This window comes from Triturus cristatus, chromosome 4_1, assembly GCF_964204655.1.
Source record: "Triturus cristatus chromosome 4_1, aTriCri1.1, whole genome shotgun sequence".
NCBI lineage: Eukaryota > Metazoa > Chordata > Amphibia > Caudata > Salamandridae > Triturus > Triturus cristatus.
The window spans coordinates 610,986,963-611,006,753 of record NC_140585.1 but is presented as its reverse complement, the minus strand read 5'-3'; the positions used below and the strand labels follow the sequence as shown (position 1 = coordinate 611,006,753).

Below are 19,791 nucleotides of genomic sequence, written 5' to 3'. Positions count from 1 at the left end.
ACCGAAGGACTACACATGACCAGCAACATGTACTGCAACACACAACGCCCCACAGAAAACAATGGAAGCAGGGAAGTAGACTAGCATGCCAAACAAATGAATGTTAATTTAGTTAAATGGGTTCTACATTTATATTGCATATGTATATAACTTTTTCCGACAACAATTAAGTGTCATTATTAATTTTGTAATTTTGTAATTTAATACACTTAATTTTAGAAATTTTAAAAACTATTTGTAGATATATAAAAACTATTTAAATTAAACACAACTGTTCACCAAATTGACTGCATTAGGAATAAAAATGTAAGTGAGGGTCGGTATTTCTTAATTATTGTTTTAAAATTAAGATTTATAATTTAAAATAATATATTTAAAATATTTTACCATTTATTACTCATTTAACTTGAGGAGATAATGTGCTGCAATTTTTTTTCATTGGTTTCAGTTTAATGTTGTTTGAAATTATTTTACATTAAAATATAATGAATTACAAAAAATATATAAACTTCAATACATTCACCTATACTTTGGAGGAGATCTCCACCAGCAGATAAAAACTTAATTGCAGTAACTTTACACTTGCAAAATTCATCTATAGTAGGCTCTCCCCCTCCTCAGTGGAAGGTCCGGAGTCAAATAATTTTACACCTATGTGTAAATTTCCACACAGAAATAGTGAATAGCAAACAAGTGGAGAGTTACCCGTATTCAGGAATGAAACCCTCTTTAAGATCAGAAGACTTTAGGCTTGGCAAGTATGGAGCATGGGAACATGGTAGCTAGGTAAGTTCACACTTCTGGGTGCCCATGGATCCCGTGGCTAAACAATCACGTCCAAATTATTCAACATTTCCAGGTAATGTTCAATAAAAGACAAAGCAATAAAGACACACATATTGGGCTGTTAATGTTTTGACAGGGTAATCAAGATTTGACCACCTATGTTAATTGCTTTCAACACATCTCAGTGGAATCCCTGTGGAGATATGAAGGAGCAGCAACTGCCTGCTATCAGGTATTAAAGAAGAACTGAAACATTTCTTATCCCTAGTTGTTTTCCTTCCTATCACCACATGATGTTTAATTGATTTGACCCTTCAAATATGCACTCAACAAGAAAATTGCAAATAAGAAAAACGATGAGTACCCTTGAAGTTAGAATGCAATATCTTCATTAACAATTCAAGCAGGTCAACCAGTGAAATAGAACCTAAACAAGAGGAAAGATCTTTGTCAGGGCAAGAGAAATATCAGAGAGGGACAGGAGGACACCAAATTGTAGTCAATCAGTACATATTCTTAACAAATGTACTGTGCTGTTGGGAAAGGTAGATGTTGGACCGGACATCCTTAGCGTGGTTTCCCCCCACCCCCAACTCTTTAGCCTTCCAGCCTCCTGTTTTCACTGGTTTTAGGACTCTGCACACTTTACCACTGATAACCGGTGTTTAAGTGCTTGTGCTCTCTCCTTTAAACATAGTAACATTGGCTAACACCCAATTGCCATATTTAATTTACTTGCAAGTCACTGATAAATTATTACTACATGTACCACGTGCCTGTGAATTAAATACTACTGGTGGGCCTGCGGCACTCATTGTGCAACTCACTTAAGTTGCTCCTGAAACATATCTCAGGCCTTCCATTTCAGCCTATCTGTGTAGGTTAAACTACCATTTTCACCAGGCAAGACAAACCTCTTACCAGGCCCAAACCTCTGTTTTTAATACACCCAAGTCAGGCCTTACACAGCTCAGAGGGCAGGGGGCAGTGTACTTAAAAAGCTGGACATGTCATTTTAAGTTTTACAAGTCCTGGTAGTGGAAAACTCTTAAATTGTTTTTCACTACTGTGAGGCCTACCTCTCCCATAGGATAACATTGGATTTAACTAATTGCATTTAATAAGTAATTCCTTTCAATTGAGAGCAGATGGGAATATCATGTTTGGTGTCTGAGAAATTGTAACAAAAAAATCCTCCTTAATGGTAAAGTCAGAATTTAAGTTGCAATTTTGAAAATGGCACTATTAGAAAGTTGCTTAGCATAAAAGTCAAAACGCATGAATGCACTCACTTACAATCTTCATATTTCTCTGTAATTTGACTCAACAGTTGGGTGCGTTAACTTGTGCCACGATCTGCTCCATTTTCACGGCTTTGTGATTAACAGATATCTGTGAGCACGTATCTACAGCGGAAGTTGAGTTTTGGGTAGTTTATGGGATTATGGGCTTTTGAACACTTGTAGAGATGTCTAGGTGTAGGGGAATGTACATGTTTAAAGTGTTGACAAGAGCTCAGTTGTTAAGGGTGGAGAGTACAAATTGTAGTGGGGTTTACGTGAATTTGCATCATCGAGCATTGTTTTCATTAAGCAGACGGATTAGATATTCTGACATTATGTCTTTTTTGCAGTCACCCCTGACGAAGAACGTAAATAGTTCGAAATGCATTGGGAAATATCGTATGAGGCCATCTAAATGATTTGCTTAGATCTGACGTGTCTATGTTGAAGCCTGGATGGGCATGCAGTGACATTTGAAAATCATAGAATAAAAGCAAAACATGACTGATCTTTTGGATTAACTTTGGTGATTACTTTCTGGTTTACACAGTGAATTGCAAGTGAAACAGTATACAGGTACAAGTGCAGTGTGAGGAACTATTCCCGTTTTGAGCAGTGCAACTGGAGAGCGCTGTAGATACGTGCTCACAGATAACTTTTAGAAGGTTGGCATTTTCCTGCCCTAACTATTTGGTGCCTGTAGCCTGTTCCTGGGTCACATGACTTAGTGTAGTTAGACTTTGTTTATTCCTCCCAGACGAACACACTGTAGAGGGATAAGGTGTGCCCGAATGGGCCATCAACAAGCAGGAATGGGGGGCGGAGCTGGGCACAGCCCCACTTACAATTGAATAGGCTGTGCCCTGCCTTCACACAAAGGACTTGTCACCATAGCATTGCTCATGCAGCCAGCTTAGAGCCAGGGCAAAAGAAGAAGGAAACTCAGACTTCTAAGGGAATTCTCTAGAAACTTCTACTTTAAAGCAGGCACCAGAAATGAATATTGGACCCTTAGAGCCAACTCTTCAGTACACAGCTGGACTTGTGGATGCTACAGAATGACTGCTTGCCGCTTTTTTGCCAGAAGGACTGGCACTCTGCTGCCCTGCTACTCTGCTGCCATATGGCCTGCTGCTTTGCTTGCTGAGAAGGAAGATTGGACCCCAGGCTGAAGTGACTCCAAGTGTCAGCAGACTGATCTCCTGTTTTGAGCTGCAGGGACATAACAAGCTCCTGTGGATCCATACATCTGCCCAGCTGACCTGCTGACTGGACCTGCAACTGGACCTAACTGACCCCTGCTGACCTCTGCTTGCTGAAGTGAGTTCCTGACCCCTTAGTCCTTGACCCTTGGTGTGGCCTCAATTGAGCTCCTCTCCAAAGACACTGAGAAATCATGACGTTTTAGGTTCTTTTCGAATGCGAACAGGCCTGTTCACAACAAGATATTTTACCCACGCCTCCCACCAATGCGAAGATCCAGTGAACCCAACTCTTCGTACTACAGCACCCACCAACGACAACCAGCAGCATAAGATCTATACTTCGCATTGACAGCTCATGGTGACAGCGAATGCGATGCTCCAGCAACGACCATCCAGACGCCATGCAGGATCTTCGAGCTACAGCGATGACTGCCCGCGACGCCTGGCCTGCTCTGTGCACTACAGCAATGATCATCTACGACACCTAGCCTGCTCTTCATGCTACATCTGCGACTCTCTCCCTGCTCATTGCGGCTATTACACTGTGAACAGAACTCTTCATGCTGCCCTTTGAATTTAACTCATTCAGATGGACTATCCTGGTCACTACATTTGACCCGCTCTCCCTCGGCTTGAACTTGTGACTTTAACTCGGTCTCGCATGACCAGATAACAGCGAGTTGTGCTTGTGCTTTTAGGTGCTTTACCTACTTTACACACTTGAAACTTTTAAAATGGTATCTCTCCTGTTCTGCTGCTTGAATTTCTGTTATTTTAGGTAAAATAATGTATTACATTTTGCTAAATTTTCTAAATTGGTGTGGGATTTTTCTTGTGTTGATTTTCCACTTTCCTACTGTTTGTGTACTGCATAAATACTTTACACATTGCCTCTAAGTTAAGCTTGACTGCTTTTGCGCCAAGCTACCAGAGTGTTGAGCACAGGTTAATTTAGGGTTCAGTTGTGTTTCACCCTGGCAAGAAATGTGGTTGCTGCTTGGGTAGGGTTAACCCCCGTCAACCAGTACTCATATTTTCTACAGGATGGCTCTGGTGAGTTGCATAAAAGTTGATGCACATAAACAAACTGAATGTCACAGAGCAAATCAAGCACACAATTAGGGTGTTCCCTTGGGTCTTTAAAGAAGCTTTCCAGAGTTATCAGGTATTCCCTAGGATATTTGTGAATGACTGATAAAAGAAATGCTGCCATGTCCAGGGAAGATTGTTCCATTGTTAGAACAGACGTTGGCTGCTATGCAGAGAGATTTATGGTGGCAAATAGATGGTGGGATGCCAAGGAAGTGCGTAGGGACATAGATTGCATTGCTTCATATGAGGTAGGGTGAAAAGAGGTGGGGACGTGCAGCAAGGAAGAGGAACACATACTTTAAAAGATGTGTTTTGTGCAAAATATCAGCCTACAAGGTGGTGCCAAGACTCAGATGTTTGTGCTCTGGGGCAGACTAAGGAAACTGTTATGGTGAAAGTGGAGACTGTCCCCATTGGCAGAAACACATTTTGCAGGATACCAAAGTGGAAGCTTTCACAATACTTTATATTTTTAAGAACACATTTTCATCAAGAATTTTCAAATCGTAAAATCATGTGTGTGTAAGATTCTGCAAATATTCAAGAGGTAGAACTTGAAAGCCTTTAATGAAGAGGGGTTGAGAATGAAAGTCACATGTAGGTGACACATGTAGGTGCCAAAGTAGACTCAGGATGTTTTAGCGTGGTCCTAGCTTAGGACAAGGGAAATAAATAATTGAGATGCAAAAGGAATTGTTATGGGTGCAGCGAACAAAGGGACGTACATTATTTCACCATCAGCTGAGTGGAGCATGACAGAGTTAAGAACAAGCTTTTGTGGAATTTTGTGAAATAGGCTCTACTGAAAACGAGGGCTTGAGGATTGGAAGGAAAATATTATGTGAATGCAGTCCGCAAGAAACTAGTAGGAGAATCCATAATATTATGATGTTTTCAAGTCAGTTATTGGAGACAGAAAAGTTGAAGGTGACTAATCCCTGTGGCAATGCTACTGGTCAGGAGATTTGGCGAGGATTTCTCGGAACAGCCCTATTAATACATACATGCCTGAACATGGATAGAGCTCACATTCACTTTACATGTTTTTTAATTCTATTTTTTGGTGCACCTTCCTGAAGGCCAATGGAGTAATTTACTGAGTATATCAAATGTAAGCAGTTTGAAGTTATGGTATGAGACTTTCCCACTACCCTGAAAGCAGGTAATACTTAAGGATGTGTTATATTCACTGTTCAGTAATACAGAATTGAGAACTGCCTAGTGATGCATTGTTTACCATGTGTAGTGCCACAGAGGTTGGTACTAAATAGTGGCATTTCATATGCCCTCCGTAGTATACTAGGAATAAATACTATTCCTGCTCTAACAAACCACACCCTGTAAATAATCCCCAAAGATGTTTTCAGTCGAGCTGGCTCCAAAGAAGTCCGATTAATTCTAGCAAAGAAAGAAAGAGGTGCAAGTGTATGGCTATATTATGCGAAAAGATTCATGGAGGAATTGTATCAGAAATCATGTGAATGCCAATTATCACCTTGATGAGCGGAAGGAGACATCAAAATGGAAACAAAGAACAGACGGCAAGTTTAATTTGGATTCATCAGAAAGACAGGAGACAACCGAAGAAACTGGAGTAGTAAGGAACTTGCGTGTTGCGCGAAATGTGGCCAAAATGAAACAAGCATTGGCATAGCCAATAGGTCTCGCCTTTGGGACTTTATAAGTGTTTAGCCATGCAGTACATTATTCTGGGTGCTGTGCCACCGGTGATTGAAGAGCTATACAATTACTACACACTGGGTCAAGCAGTCTGAGTCAGGAATACATGCTTGCATCCGAAAACATTTATGGACACATGCCGAGGCTTTTTAACGCACAAACAGAAAGACAAGAGCTTTGATTCAGGTCAACAGCACTATAGCATTCTGTGTGCTGCCATTTTGAAGCTGTTTCCTTGACAAATGTTACAAAAAACAAAGCATGTACTAATACCATGTAGTAAAAAAGGCAACAAGAGGAACCAGATGCTAAGAGTCCTTTAAACTGGAAGAATGCGTGAATGAGGAGTGAAGAAGTTAGAACAAAGTCCAAATTAACAAGGTGGTACTTTTTCCTTCTAAAGATTCCCAAAGTAGTCTGCGTGTACGGTATGTACCTTTTCAATTACCACATACATTTATTATGTCTAAGATATGTCTTTCATGTGAGTGACCGACGACAGAGCGCACATCGATAAAATAAAACACCCTGGTTAACAAACCACCTCATTTTGCCAGTGGATTTCCAATGGCGGCAAGTGCCCAGTCTCAAAACCGACACATCCAAGTGCAACTATTCTACAAATGTACCCGTGCCTCATCAAAGGCTCTCTCCTGAGGCTCTGCGGCCTTGGCACGAGGATGTAAAGGGTGGCAGGTGCTCTTGTAAAAATATCACAAAAGAAATCAGTGCTCTCCATCACAGGGGGAAGCTTTATTTTGTGTTAGTTTGATGTCCAGTTCTGAACAAACCTTGTCGAGGCAGCCAGGACCCTGTAACTGTTTCAGTGCCAATGTCAGAGACCAAACATAGCGTGTTTATTCAAAAACCAACACGACACGTTCCCTTTCATTAAAAGTATGTGTATTTGTTGATAATAGTGATGTCGTCTGGCAAACAGGAGCAACGTGTTTTACAGATGAGCCAGTTCTGATGTACAGTGGGCCAACAGTAGCCGTCGTACCCCTTCTTTCTGTGAATGTTTTGCAGCTTCTTTGTTAGGAACGCCCTGTTTTTGGCAGAGGAAAGGTGCCTTATTTAGGACCACGGAGTGGACTAGAGGGGCAACCCAGAATAAATACAGTCGGCTCTGCTTTTTCCATAGCCATAGACCACAGCTCCTCTGCAAGAAGCCTGAGGTTTGTTTAGTAAAGTGCCCTCCTGTCAGCCGGCTGTGACGCAGCATGGCAGCCTGTCTTCGCTCTGATGCGGCGCGACATCCATATAAGCATCTCAAGCTCTGTTCTCTGTCCAACGCGGGGGGATGGGTGAATGGGGCGGGGGAGGGGCGTTGCAAGGTGCAGGCCTCAGAACAGCCCGGATGGCGAGGCTGCTCAGCGAGTTATGTTCTTGCTCATCCCTCCCGGAGGACAGCATTCCATTGGCCTGCACAAGGCTCCAGGAAACAGCAATCACACTTACTATAATTTGCCAGCGGGTCAGTCCCTGACCAAAGGCCGCTGCTTCCTGAGGTATTATCACTAAATGGTCGACCCACGGCAACCAAAGTGCGTCAGAGAAGCTCTGCGGTGCATGGGTCACTGAGTTCATAAGGTGGCGACGGCATGCTCTGCTCTACCTCGGAGTGTGCGCAGAAGGGCTGTGCGTCATCAGGCATGCAACTGTACACATACGCCACCGGGTGTGCACCCTATAGTGTTGCCCCAGACTGAGAGGGGCACCCCCACTCCCAGAGTACATCACCACACGTGAGCGTCTCTGTATGCAAGGCACAACGCCTTGAGAAACCTACTATTCTGAACTGAGGCGCCCTAGCACCAGCACCTGCTGCTTTGAGGCGCTAAGGACCACAGGTTGCGATGACTAGGATTCTCCAAGGTGTATGTTGTGCATGGTTAGGCATTGCAATTAATTACGGTCATTTAGTTGACAAAGCCATACAGTTGTCTAAGTGATGTCAACACAACAGTACTCCTACGGCACCACCCAATTTGACATCTCTTAGGGCGGGCTCTGGAAGACAAGCCAGGCCAATGAAAAAGGGCTTTTTGATACATCAAGTGTCCATACAAAACACACTATAAAGATTTTGAGCTGGATCAATCTGATTTTATTTTCGAAATAATAGAAACCATCACTAAACTAGCGATGTAACAAATCTCTACTAACCACACACTATGAAATATGAACAAACAAACATATACAACCGGTTGATGGGATTTTTCATCACTATACAAAAAGGGCGTGCAGGTCACTTTTGCTCAACAACGTTGTTCTAACAGTAAAAGTCAATGTACAGATGTTAGCAAAATAACAACCAGCACACGCGCCTGGCGCGGCTGCAGGGGGAGGGGAGAGAGGAGGGGGCTTACGCCGATTTCCCTTGCGGGAGCGAGCAGCAAGGCATGATAATTGCTAACATATGGCACCACTGATCGCTCCCGCAAGGGAATCGCCAAACGTGCACGCTTTGCCATTGAAAGCAATGCAACGCGTGCACGTTTTTGGCAGAGAAAGGGAATCGATTGCTAAAGGTCTTTTTCCTATGCAGCGCATGCTGCATAGGCGAGACCTAAAATGAAGCAAACATGGTGCAGCTCTGCACTAGCATTTCAGGAAAACACATTCATTAAGGAGTGAAAAAGAAACCGTGCTCCACAAATATTGAAGTCCTAGTGGACATCTTTTTGGCATCCTGTATTTCCATGAGAATTCCTGTACCAGTGTGTCCTTGGTATTTCAGGGGCCATAGGAGACTTCAAGACATCTTCACCTCGTATTCTAGCTAGTTATATAATTTATTTTAACAAAGTGTGTGCTTATCTGTTTATATAGTGACACTTAGGAACACTGTTTATCATGCACCCGTTTTTTGAAACTACTTGCAATACTAACCTAAGAATTTTCCGGAAACTTCATGCATGTGGTGATTGGTTGTCTTTTGAAACTCATTACAAGAATAACTTGTAGTAGGAAATGATGTATATACCATTAGAAGATATTAGAAAAGGAAAACGGCATAGCATTTAGTGATCATATATTCTTAACCTACAGTAACATTTACGTATGGAGAATTGTCAAAGGAGAAAGAAGAACATATAGAATGGGTGAGTTAAAATATCTAGGAAACGTTAACCAACTAGTGGATTTTGGCTTATTATGTTCGTTATGTTATGACAGGGTCATTCTTCAGTTCAGTACAAGAAGGGGTTCAATCATGAGATAACAGTTGAGGTTTTCTAATGAATTCTCCCCCCACCCAACATTTTCTTTGTAGTATTCTATTATGGACACTGTATGACAGTAGGGAGGATAAGGTGGAGAGATCAATATCCATTAGCTCCTGCTCAATTGCATACAGGTCAGTTACAGTAGGTACAGATGTTAGTTGTATTATTTGTCCTGCCCAGCTCCAGGTATAGTAGTGATTCTATATGTTGTTTTGCCTATTTAGAACTCCAGGTATGACTGTATAGCGTTGTGATTGTCACAGACCTCCGTAATTATGTATTGCCTGGTGCTACATGCCTAGTAACAGGCATGAAATGTGTAATATACTCATTACAATCCGTTAAATAAGTATTGCCCACTGATGTGTTGGTTTCTGACACTTCCTATAAAGCACCTGTGGAACATCTGACCCCACTATTTCCCCATAATATAATTTGAACTACATGTTAGTAATTGATTTAAAAGAAAGTTGTGCCACTATTACTTTTGTAACTCAACATCTTCATTCGATATATAGCACAAACGTGCTTTAATAAACCTCTAGACGTGTTGGATTTTTACATTTTAATTCTTAATGGGATTGTGATTGGTTTTCTTTACTTCTGACTTCCAAATACAATCGTTTGATGTGTGTGGTGTATGACGGTTGCATTGTTAGAACAAACATTTGCAATGCAATAGGTCTCACATTGCTGAAAGTTTAAGCTATTTGCATTGCATTATTGTTACCAACGCCAATAGCTCAACCTTTCAGCAATGTGAGACCGATTGCATTGCAAATGCTTGTTCCCTGTATCAACTATCCTCTTGCTCATTGTGTTTTCCCCTTTGAAACCCCTACGCCCCATCTTGTTATTCTCTTGCAGAGTGAGAGGATTTTGTATTGGGATAAACATCTGTGCCTAGGGTGGACACATGTGCATGGAACAAGAAACCTGTGTATCAGGAGAAACATCTGTGCCTGTGGTGGACACCTGTGCATGGGACAAGATACTTGTGTATAGGTAGAAACATCTGCACCTGGACACCTGTTCAGAGGGACAGAAACCAGTGCATGGGGTGAGATAATTTTTATAGGTAGAAACATCTGCCCTTAGGATGGACACTTGTGCAAAGGGCAAGACACCTATGCATGGTGTGAGATGTCTATGGATGGAACAAAACATCTGCTGCTAGGGTGGACACTTGTGCATAGGGCGGGACACCTGTCAGAATGGATGCTATAAAGAAGAATGTATTTATGCTGCCCCACTGCTTGTGGGCAGTAGCTCAAGAACCTCTGTTACCTGTCCATCCGAGTGAGGTCTTATGTGTTCCTCTCAACAGTAACCGCTAGTTGCGTGTCCAGGAAAAGCTTCACAAAGTGGTTGTGAGGCACATGAGCGCTATATAATAATAACAACAGGGAGGTCACATTATTGGCTGGGTCTTGACTGCTTTCAACCGATGCAGTGGTTGTGGAGAGTGGCCAAGGCAGTTGTACAGAACATGGAACATCTTAAGTCGAGGGGCTGGCGGAGCAGCCAGTGCCAAGCACGTGCACACAGACAGAAGCTGGGAACCAGGGACGTTCATTGTGGAAGGATCATGTAAAGCTCCCTCCCCTCAAAGCATTCATTACAGCGGGGGCAGATTTGGGAGAGGTGATTTACTCGTCTGTGGGAGACTTAAGGAGTGAAATAGAGTGAACATGAGCAGTGATTATTCATCGTAGGGCTGATCAAACCACAAAATAAAACCAGATAACTGTACCCTGGCCTCCTGCTCTGATCTAAGACCAGACAGTTGTTTATTGTAATCATAGCTGGTTGGTTTCACTTGATGTAACAATAGTATGTGTTCCCACAGAAGACCACTTGATGTCACTCTGGCATTTGCGTTAGATTAAGAAGAAAAAGAAACGCACCTTGTTTTTTTCGGCGCAATGAGATGCTTTTAGCATTGAGAAAATATCTTTACGGTGCTTTTATGTTGAACGTTCGGAAAAGAAACATTCTAATATATATGTTTAATACCAGTTGATATTAGACTAAAAAAATTCTATTCATCTAAGTACACAGGGCACGAGTTCTAAACAAGGCAGGCCAACGAAACTACGAGGAGCACTTACAAGTCCCGAGCAGATGGGAGCAGAGAGGTGGGCGGGAACCAAGCTGTGTAAAGGCTGCAATGTCCATACCGGAGGAGAGGCCATCACACGCTGTACAGTGTAATGGCCAAACAGAATGTTCTCTGAGTGAAATCGCCGGGAACAGAGCTAAGCATACAAACGAGTGGCATTTACAGAAATGCACCAATAACAAGCCAGCATTTCTGAATGCCACATGAAACAACCAATGGAAATCGGTGGGTGCACCAGAGCCCATAGAGGAAGATACAACATGTCTGAGGCTCGACCTAAAAAGGGAGTGGAATTGATGTGATATAAACTGTTCCCTAACACGTATGCTAAACACAGTCAGTGCTTACTTTGAGCTGGTGGTTGCAGGTGGAGCTCACCAACACTCAAAGAAAGAAAGCAGGGATGAAAACCACCAGAAAGAATAAAGTAAAGGGGCAGGTGATAGTGTTAAGACTAAGCAGCCTTGGTATTCAGCAACACCGATATTTTAGAGCACGTGCCACAGGCTTCTGAGCTGCACTTTGGCCCTACACTTATTCTTCTGTTTAGTACTGAACACAGCATCAATGCCCAAACAATTCTTCATAGTTCCATCCTAGTCTGAGACAAAGTCTGACTCACCTGGGTTCCTTGAGTGTAGGCAGCTGCATGTGCAAATGTGTTTTCTAATTTTTAGTGAGCCATAATAGAATCCTGTTGTAATACCTAATTTCCCTTGCTTGTATGTAGCACACACAAAACTAGCCTTTTAAATATGTTATTATTTACAGCTGCATTTATATTTCAGAGTGCAGGATGCATTATTTACAGCTGCGTTTATATTTCAGAGTGCAGGATGCATACTGTGTGCTGTTCAGTTACCACATTAATGGATGGTAATGAAAGAAAAAGCAATTTCATCACTATATTTTCAGAATGACCTTGTGTATTTTTAGAAGTTTAATTCATAATGAACATGACAATATGTGTGTATTAGAAACAAATTGAGCATGTTAGAAGAGTAGGTATTTGAAATGTACATTATAATCATGTTCTAAGACTCACAGTCCCATCAAGTCAACCCATTGGTTTCACGGAGGAACTCATTTAGCATAAGTCCCAAGCAAAGGTAAAATTCAGAGAAATTGAAGTGACATGGGTTCATAATTTTACTCCCCAGAACACTGGCTGGTAGTCCCATGAGTTACCTTAGAGGAGTAGTTGGTGTCAGAGACAGAAGACTGAGGCAACCACGGACACGCTAATGAACGTGGGCCATTTACCTTCCATAAACTAACAGGTTTTTTTGTTCCAATGGCCTGAAAGTTGGTGCTTGCTGCTTCATGTGAAAAGACTTGACGTTGATGTTAAATGTTTAAGCCTACAGAGTTGAAGACATATTTTAAGTGTTAATATGAGCAAAACAACTTCCCATGATACAGAACATCCATGGTACAAAGCCAGAAAAAAATATACAGTTTAGGAATTACTTTTCTAAATGTTTTTTAAAAGTAAAACAATAATACTCCTTTAAGCTTGTGAATCAGAATTCTTTACAGTATGTGATGTGGTTAGAGCTGGCATCCTTGGCGAGGTTTCCCCTGACTTTTTGCCTTCAGACCTCTTGTTTTTGCTGACTTCGTTTTTGCTGGCCTTAAAATTCTGCTCAGCTTACTACTCCTGACCAGTGCTAAAGGGCTTGTGCTCTTTCGGTAACATTGGCTTATCCACAATTCACATATTTAATATGTCCTTAGTAAAGTGCTCCACATGTGTCCAGGGACTGTAAATTAAATGCTACTAGTGGGCCTGCAGCACTGATTGTGCCACCCACTTAAGTAGCCCTTTAAACATGCCTTAGGCCTGCCATTGCAGAGCAAGACCGACATTTGATAGCGTGTATGGGGCTGAGCCAGGAAATATTTATATATAGGAACCCATCATTTAAGGTTTACTTTCACTTACTTAAGAAGGGGGTGAGGTAATTAGCATGAAATAGGTCTGACAGCTTTGAGGTGATTTTAATATCCAGGTAAGTGTATTTTTTAGCCCATTGAAATGGGCCATGTTAGCATTGGGTAGTGTCAGGTTGAGTACAGAAGATTTTACCAGGTTAATGCGGAAGCCCACCACTTCCTCATATATGCGCAATTCATCTTGGAGGGCTGCCAGTGAGGCCTGGGGGGAGGTGAGTGTCAGCAGAGCATCATCAGCAAATAAGGACATTTTATGTTCTATCAACCTAAAATTAAGAACTCTAATTACAGACGTCGAAATCTTTTTAGCTGCCAGCAGTTCGATACTCAGAGCAAATAATAGCGTTGAGAGGGGGCATCCCTGTCTCGTCCCTCTCCCTAGGTGGAAAACCTCTGAGCTTATTCAATTAACCAGAACTCTGGCTTGGGGTGTTGTGTGGTTGACCTGTATCACTGCTATGAATTGGTCACAAAAAACAAATCACTTCAAGGTGTGAAATAGTAAGGGCCAGGCCACCCGGGCGAAGGCTTTTTTGGCATCAAGAACTAGCAGTGCTGTTGGTAGCTTTTTCTTGGTAGCTTTTTCAACCAGGTGGAGAACCTTTCTCAAGTTGTCATGCATCTGCTTGCCCTTGATAAAGCCAGACTGACCTGGTTGAATATAGACCATCATCACGTCATCAAACCTGGAGGCTAAGATTTTGGAGTATAGCTTGGCATCTAAATTGAGTAATCGGCCTAAACAAACTACAGAATCGTGTATTTCTGCGCGGTTTCGGGATGTTCAGGGCTTCACTCATGGAGGTTGTGACCGCACCGGTCTCGGCCATGTGATTAAAAAGAGCAGTCAGATGGGTACTAGGTCAGAGCTGAGTGTTTTATAAAATTAGGCTTTAAGGCCAACTGGTCTAGTGACTTTTGACCTCTTCATCACTCATAGGTTCCCCCAGAATCTCATTTTGGGCGAAGTCACTTGTGGGAGATCCACGCAATTGAGATACTCAAATTTAGCATGGGTGATCATACGTTTGGGCTTGTAGAGCCTTTCATAAAAATTGCCGAATATTTGGGCATATTCTGCATCGGTTTCCTTGGTCACCTGCCTCCCGTAAGATTTCCCCAATGTATTCTCTTTCGCACTTGACTCTGAGGTGTTGCGTCAAGTGTGACCCCACTTTGTTGCCTTGTTCATAGGACGTGTGTTTAAGGCGTAAAAAAGTGAGTTCCATCCTGTTCGTGTAGATGGTGTTGAGCTTCCCCCTCAAAGCTGTGACTATCTGCTGTATGGTTAGTGTCAGGGTAGCCTTATCGGCCTGCTCAACCATTTGTAGCTCTGTATCGAGTACCAGTCGGTCCTTTGCTTATTAGGAGCCAAGACCAATGCAATACTTTTCCCTTGGAGTACCATTTTAAGTAGGTCCCAGTTATTGGATGGTGTGGTATCCTTTGGGTGATTTAATTGGGAAATATTCTCGAATGGCCTTCCGTAAGGAGTCCCAAAAGAGGCAATCCTTAGTAAGAAAGCTAGGGAAGAACTATCAGGGATATTTTGGTGATGGGTTGCCCCATTCTAATTCTACCAACACAGGAGCATGGTCAGAGATGAAGATTGGGTAGAATTACGCCATCATCAGATCTTGGATGAGGGATTGGCTAAATAATATATAATCTAGCTGTAAATATGTATTGTGTGAGGGTGAAAAGAATGTGTCGACACAGGAATCGGGATGAGAGTCCTCCAGGCATCTACAAGACCCAACGCATGTACCACCTGTTTCAGTGCTTTGGAGAAGCTCCCCATAGGTGATCTGTGGAGGTGTGTGCTATCTATTTCAGAGTCCCAGGTAAGGTTAAAATCACCCATCAGTGATGGGGATAGGAACTACCCTAAAATGAACAAAATTGAGTGTAGAAACAGAACTTATTTCAAGTTAGAGATATAAATTGAAGAAAAGTTGCACATTCTGCCAGAAAAACGACCCTTCACCATGATCACTCACCTCTTCATATCAGTTCTGCACCCCTCGGGCTGAAATTTTAGAGAGGAATAGAAAAATGAGCGCAACACCATTGTGTTTGTTGGCAGCAGAGGACATATACATCATGGGATAAGCCTTGTGCCTTAATCTGTGATTCTCATTTTGTTTGAGATGTGTCTCTTGTAACGCCACCACATCATGATGTTAGTCAAGTAGATATTTCCACATTTTATGGCACTTGGCTGGTGAGTTTAGGCCCTTAATATTCCATTTGAGTGTAGTAATCACCATATTGCATTAAGTACAATAAGCCTCTTTGCATTGCTTTCTACATGATCTTTTCTCACATCTCTCCTGTCTGCCCCTATGGGCTCCCCACCCCTTTCGCTGTTGAGCTTAGTATTTATTTTTATCTCCCTCCTCCCCTGACACCCAGAAAGAATGCCATCCACGTACCCAGGAACATAAAAATCATAACCCCAACACCGTAGCAATGGGGGACAACTGGTCCCATAACCATAAGTAGTTTGACGTGGCAGAGTACAATGAGAGTCCCTTACAATAGTTACAGGCACACTGCAAATGCTGTCTCGGCTGTTGGCACTTGTGTTGGCACATGAAGCTTTCCAGAAGTACCATAGACCATGTATATAACAGCTCAACTAGAGGTGCGTTGAAGGTACCTCTGAGGTGGAGTCACTAGTTCCCTCTCGATATCTGAGTTAATATGATCTCCAATCTACCTGTCCATCATCAGCTGCTTCTTCCACTGAGGGGCCTGTTTTTCTGTGTGGCCAATTGCAGGATGCACACTCTACCGACCCTGCCCCCAAGTATAAATGATTGAGCTCCACAAGTTCTGTGCTCTGCCAGCTCTAACTGACTCTGCCATTTCTACATAAGGTTGCTGATGATTGCTTCACAACAACTCCTCAAAGCCACAGATTTCAGCAGAAGCCTTATGTGTAGGTTCGGGTTATTTGGCAGTCAGGTAATGCTTCTACACATGTGCAGGGGAATGCGCTGCCTGTATAGTAATTGCTACTCGACTTATAGCAGGTTCTCCAGAGCAGGGTCACGGACTGCGTGACAGGGCTGATATGCCACCATGTAGCCCCTTGCGGCCCATGCGGAATCAGTCACATCCATAGCTCTGGGAGTTCGAAACACCACCCACCGCCACCCCGCCCCCGGGCTCCTTCTCGGCTCCCACATGGCATGTTGGTCTCCAGGTATTATTTCTTAATGGTAGCTATTATATTGCCTTAACTTTTTGAAAGGTCGCAGCGAAGCCTTTGTGGATCACGCCCACTCGGCCATCTTCGTTGTCCCCACCTCCTGTGGGAATCTTTTTGTGTGGTGTATTCAGCATTTTACTGTTTAAAGTGTTGCATAAATACTTTATACATTGCCTTCAAGCTAAGCCTGATTTCTCTGTGCCAAGCTACCAGAGTGTGAGCACAGGTTAATATGGGGTTCGTTTTTGCCTTACCCTGACTAGGATTGTGGTTGCTGCTTGACCAGGGCTCACACCCAAGTCAATCAAGAACCTAATTTCTAACAGTCGTGAACAAAGAAACAAACTTGTTTAAAAGTGGAAGAACCACACACAGGGTTACCACCAGCCTCTGCCAAATCTGCCACTGGAACCATTTGATCTAAAGTTTCGTGGACAATCTCACAAAAAAACAAGAATATTCTCTGATGTCCTGTCTTTTGATACTAACCTTGAAGTCTGTTAGCTACAGAAAATTATCTCACACTATTCCATAACATACCCTGTCTAACTGGCTGTGAACCATTCATATCTGAAGGACCACCCACTGCCAAACACCCTTTAACAGCAGATTAGCTAAAGGCCAACCACCAAGCAGACATTAGCTAAACACAACACTATACATTACGCAGATCCGCGGCTGCGCCTGCTCATAGGCTCTCTTCAAGCTTTATCAGCCTAGCCTATAGGTCAACAGCGGTAATCTTTGAAATACAACACAACCAACGTGCTCCTCGGAATCGCCAAATCCACTTAACAATGGATAAAATCTGTGGACTTTTTACTCCTAAAACACTCTAGAGATTCCCATTTTGCCCTTCACTGGGTTAAATAAAGACTTGCGGAGTCACTTAGTATGTTCACCCAGTGATAATAATAAAGCGCTTCTACTACATACTGGAGAGCTTAACTCACTTATAACGTTGCCCAACCTAAACTAACTCACATTTTATACATTTATATTTCAACTATACAGGCATGATTCATGTAATTTCAGAACTCTTGTGTTACTTTTGTTACCTGAAATTCCAGAAAACACACCATTTACTACTGCAAATGCACCATTCATGGTAAAATTGTACAAGGAATGCTTGGGCACAAGAGAACGTGTACAGTTTGAGGAGTCTTGAGTCAGAATTTCTTTATCTGGCCAAATCGAATGTGAGGCATTGTTTCAAGAAAACATAGGAATGCGATATGGATTATAAATAAATTACATGTGATTCAATTATACTATCTTCATTTCCTTTCATTTGTTAGACCGCATGCGACTGTTAAATTTTGCATTCCTGTAATCCTTCAGCGTAAAAATATTGTTCTAAAAATATCAGAACAGGCAAATGTTAGTTTCCCAAAATGTACTTGGGGATGTTGTGATGTTACAGCCTGTGAAGTGTAATGTGGAGTAGTGGCACAACTGCGTGATACAAGTGGGAATTTGCTGTCATCTTAAGGTCGATGGGAGAAATCGATTTTCAGTCAAGCTGTTAATGATTATACAGTGCGGCCTCCACGGGAGGTGTGGAGAGAGGCGGCGATGCCAAGTATCTGGCTGTGAGATGCTATGCTGGTAACATGTTGCTCGGCTTTAAAGAACATGAAAAAGGGACGTTAACAAAGGAAATCTCGAGCTTACATTAACTACAAAAAGCTGTAAACGAGCCGCCACCTTTTAATTTACATTTATTCATATCCCCTGAAGCTTATTTTCCATGCCCTTGATCAGACTTACATGGGGCAGGCATTACCTCGCGGAACAAAGCAGTTCTCCTTGTAGCTACATTTTTACGGACCGTTAACCCAGAGAAAAGCATGACAATTGTGTATGATCCTGACTTACAATGCATGGCACAGGCATTCCCATCACTGCTTATTTTGTGTTTGTTTTTTTGCCTTCTTCCAATGAACGCTTGAAATAAAACCTAGGAGCAGGTGGAGGATACAGCGGTCTTCCCTGGCCTATTCAAAAGTGAATATGCATTTTGGGACAGTTCCAACAATAATGATGCTCAACACAAGGTAAATAATGTTTGTAAAATGGCACCTCAAAGGAGGTTAAAAATGTTTATGTTACCTCCTGGTTAGCAGCGGCTAGTTCTTCTTCCAGCGCAGAGACTCTTTCTAAAGAAACCCTCAGCCGTTCCCTTACCTGGAAGAAAAATGAAATCATGTGTTGCAATGTAGTTTCCATCACTTTTGGTCTCATTTTATATGACATGGCTCACTACATTTAGGGCCAAAAATAACATTCCTGGTATAAAACTGGTACCCCTGCTCAACTGCATAGAAAAATCAGTCGAGTACTAAAAGTATTTTTCTAAGTACTTTCCATAAACTGTCCCACCCTTCAAAACTGTTGTGAACTGAAACAGATACACAGATATGTCAAAAAAATGAATTGTTCTTCCATGGAAATATATCTGCCTACAAAGAGCAGAAGTTATTAGTCGAGACTGTTTCCACTGCTGCTTAACATTTCATGTAAATGGATATAAATTACAAATCTTTAATAGTAGTACTTGTGGGGTAATGGCTCAAGTACAATAGAATGACATTCACACTTTATCTGTTTTCACAGTTATGCGACTGTTTTGACAAATTTAACACCAAGAACTTAGTGCACTCTTTTGATATCTCTTCGCGCAGGTTTGTGTAGTTCTCCAATTAGAAACAAGCATTAACAAAGCAAGCATGTTTCACCTACGAAAGAGCTATTGGCTTTAGCAAAGTTTTGTTTTTTTCGCCATAACATACATCAGCGTGGTGGCGGTTCTGCATGACTGAAAGGAAAGGCAAAAAAGTGCAAAGATGCGGTCAACACTGACTGCCTCTTACCGGTTTTTGCTTGACTTCCAGCCACGTTGGTTATCTATACCTACATAACTATAATAAATTGACAAAGCCAATATCTTTTGCATAGGTGAGACCTATTGGGTTTGCCAATCCTTTTTGTGAATGGAGCTCTATAGCTTCCCAGGGTCCGAGGCAAGATCAGAGTCTATGAATAAACCCAGCCACAAGCGCTCTCTCCACTGTACCTGCAAACTACTGGTTAGATTACACATGACAGCTGCAGCAGCCTGGATTGAAGGCCCCCGGGGAATAGAAAGTCGCAGGCTAGTCTTTCCATATGGAATTCGTGCCCCAAACCAGGACATGGGTGTGGATAGATTGTTAGGGGG

At 42.3% G+C, this 19,791-nt stretch overlaps 1 protein-coding gene across 3 annotated transcripts in view; it reads right to left on the bottom strand.

The window, feature by feature from the left end:
* Nucleotides 1-19,791, bottom strand: part of PPFIA2 (PPFI scaffold protein A2) — a 1,995,062-nt gene that overhangs the window by 912,425 nt on the left and 1,062,846 nt on the right. For all 3 annotated transcript variants that reach the window (XM_085652973.1, XM_085652974.1, XM_085652975.1), the window contains one exon: nt 18,684-18,758. In XM_085652973.1, coding sequence (XP_085509099.1) covers nt 18,684-18,758 — 75 coding nt within the window. The remainder of the gene's footprint in view (nt 1-18,683; nt 18,759-19,791) is intronic.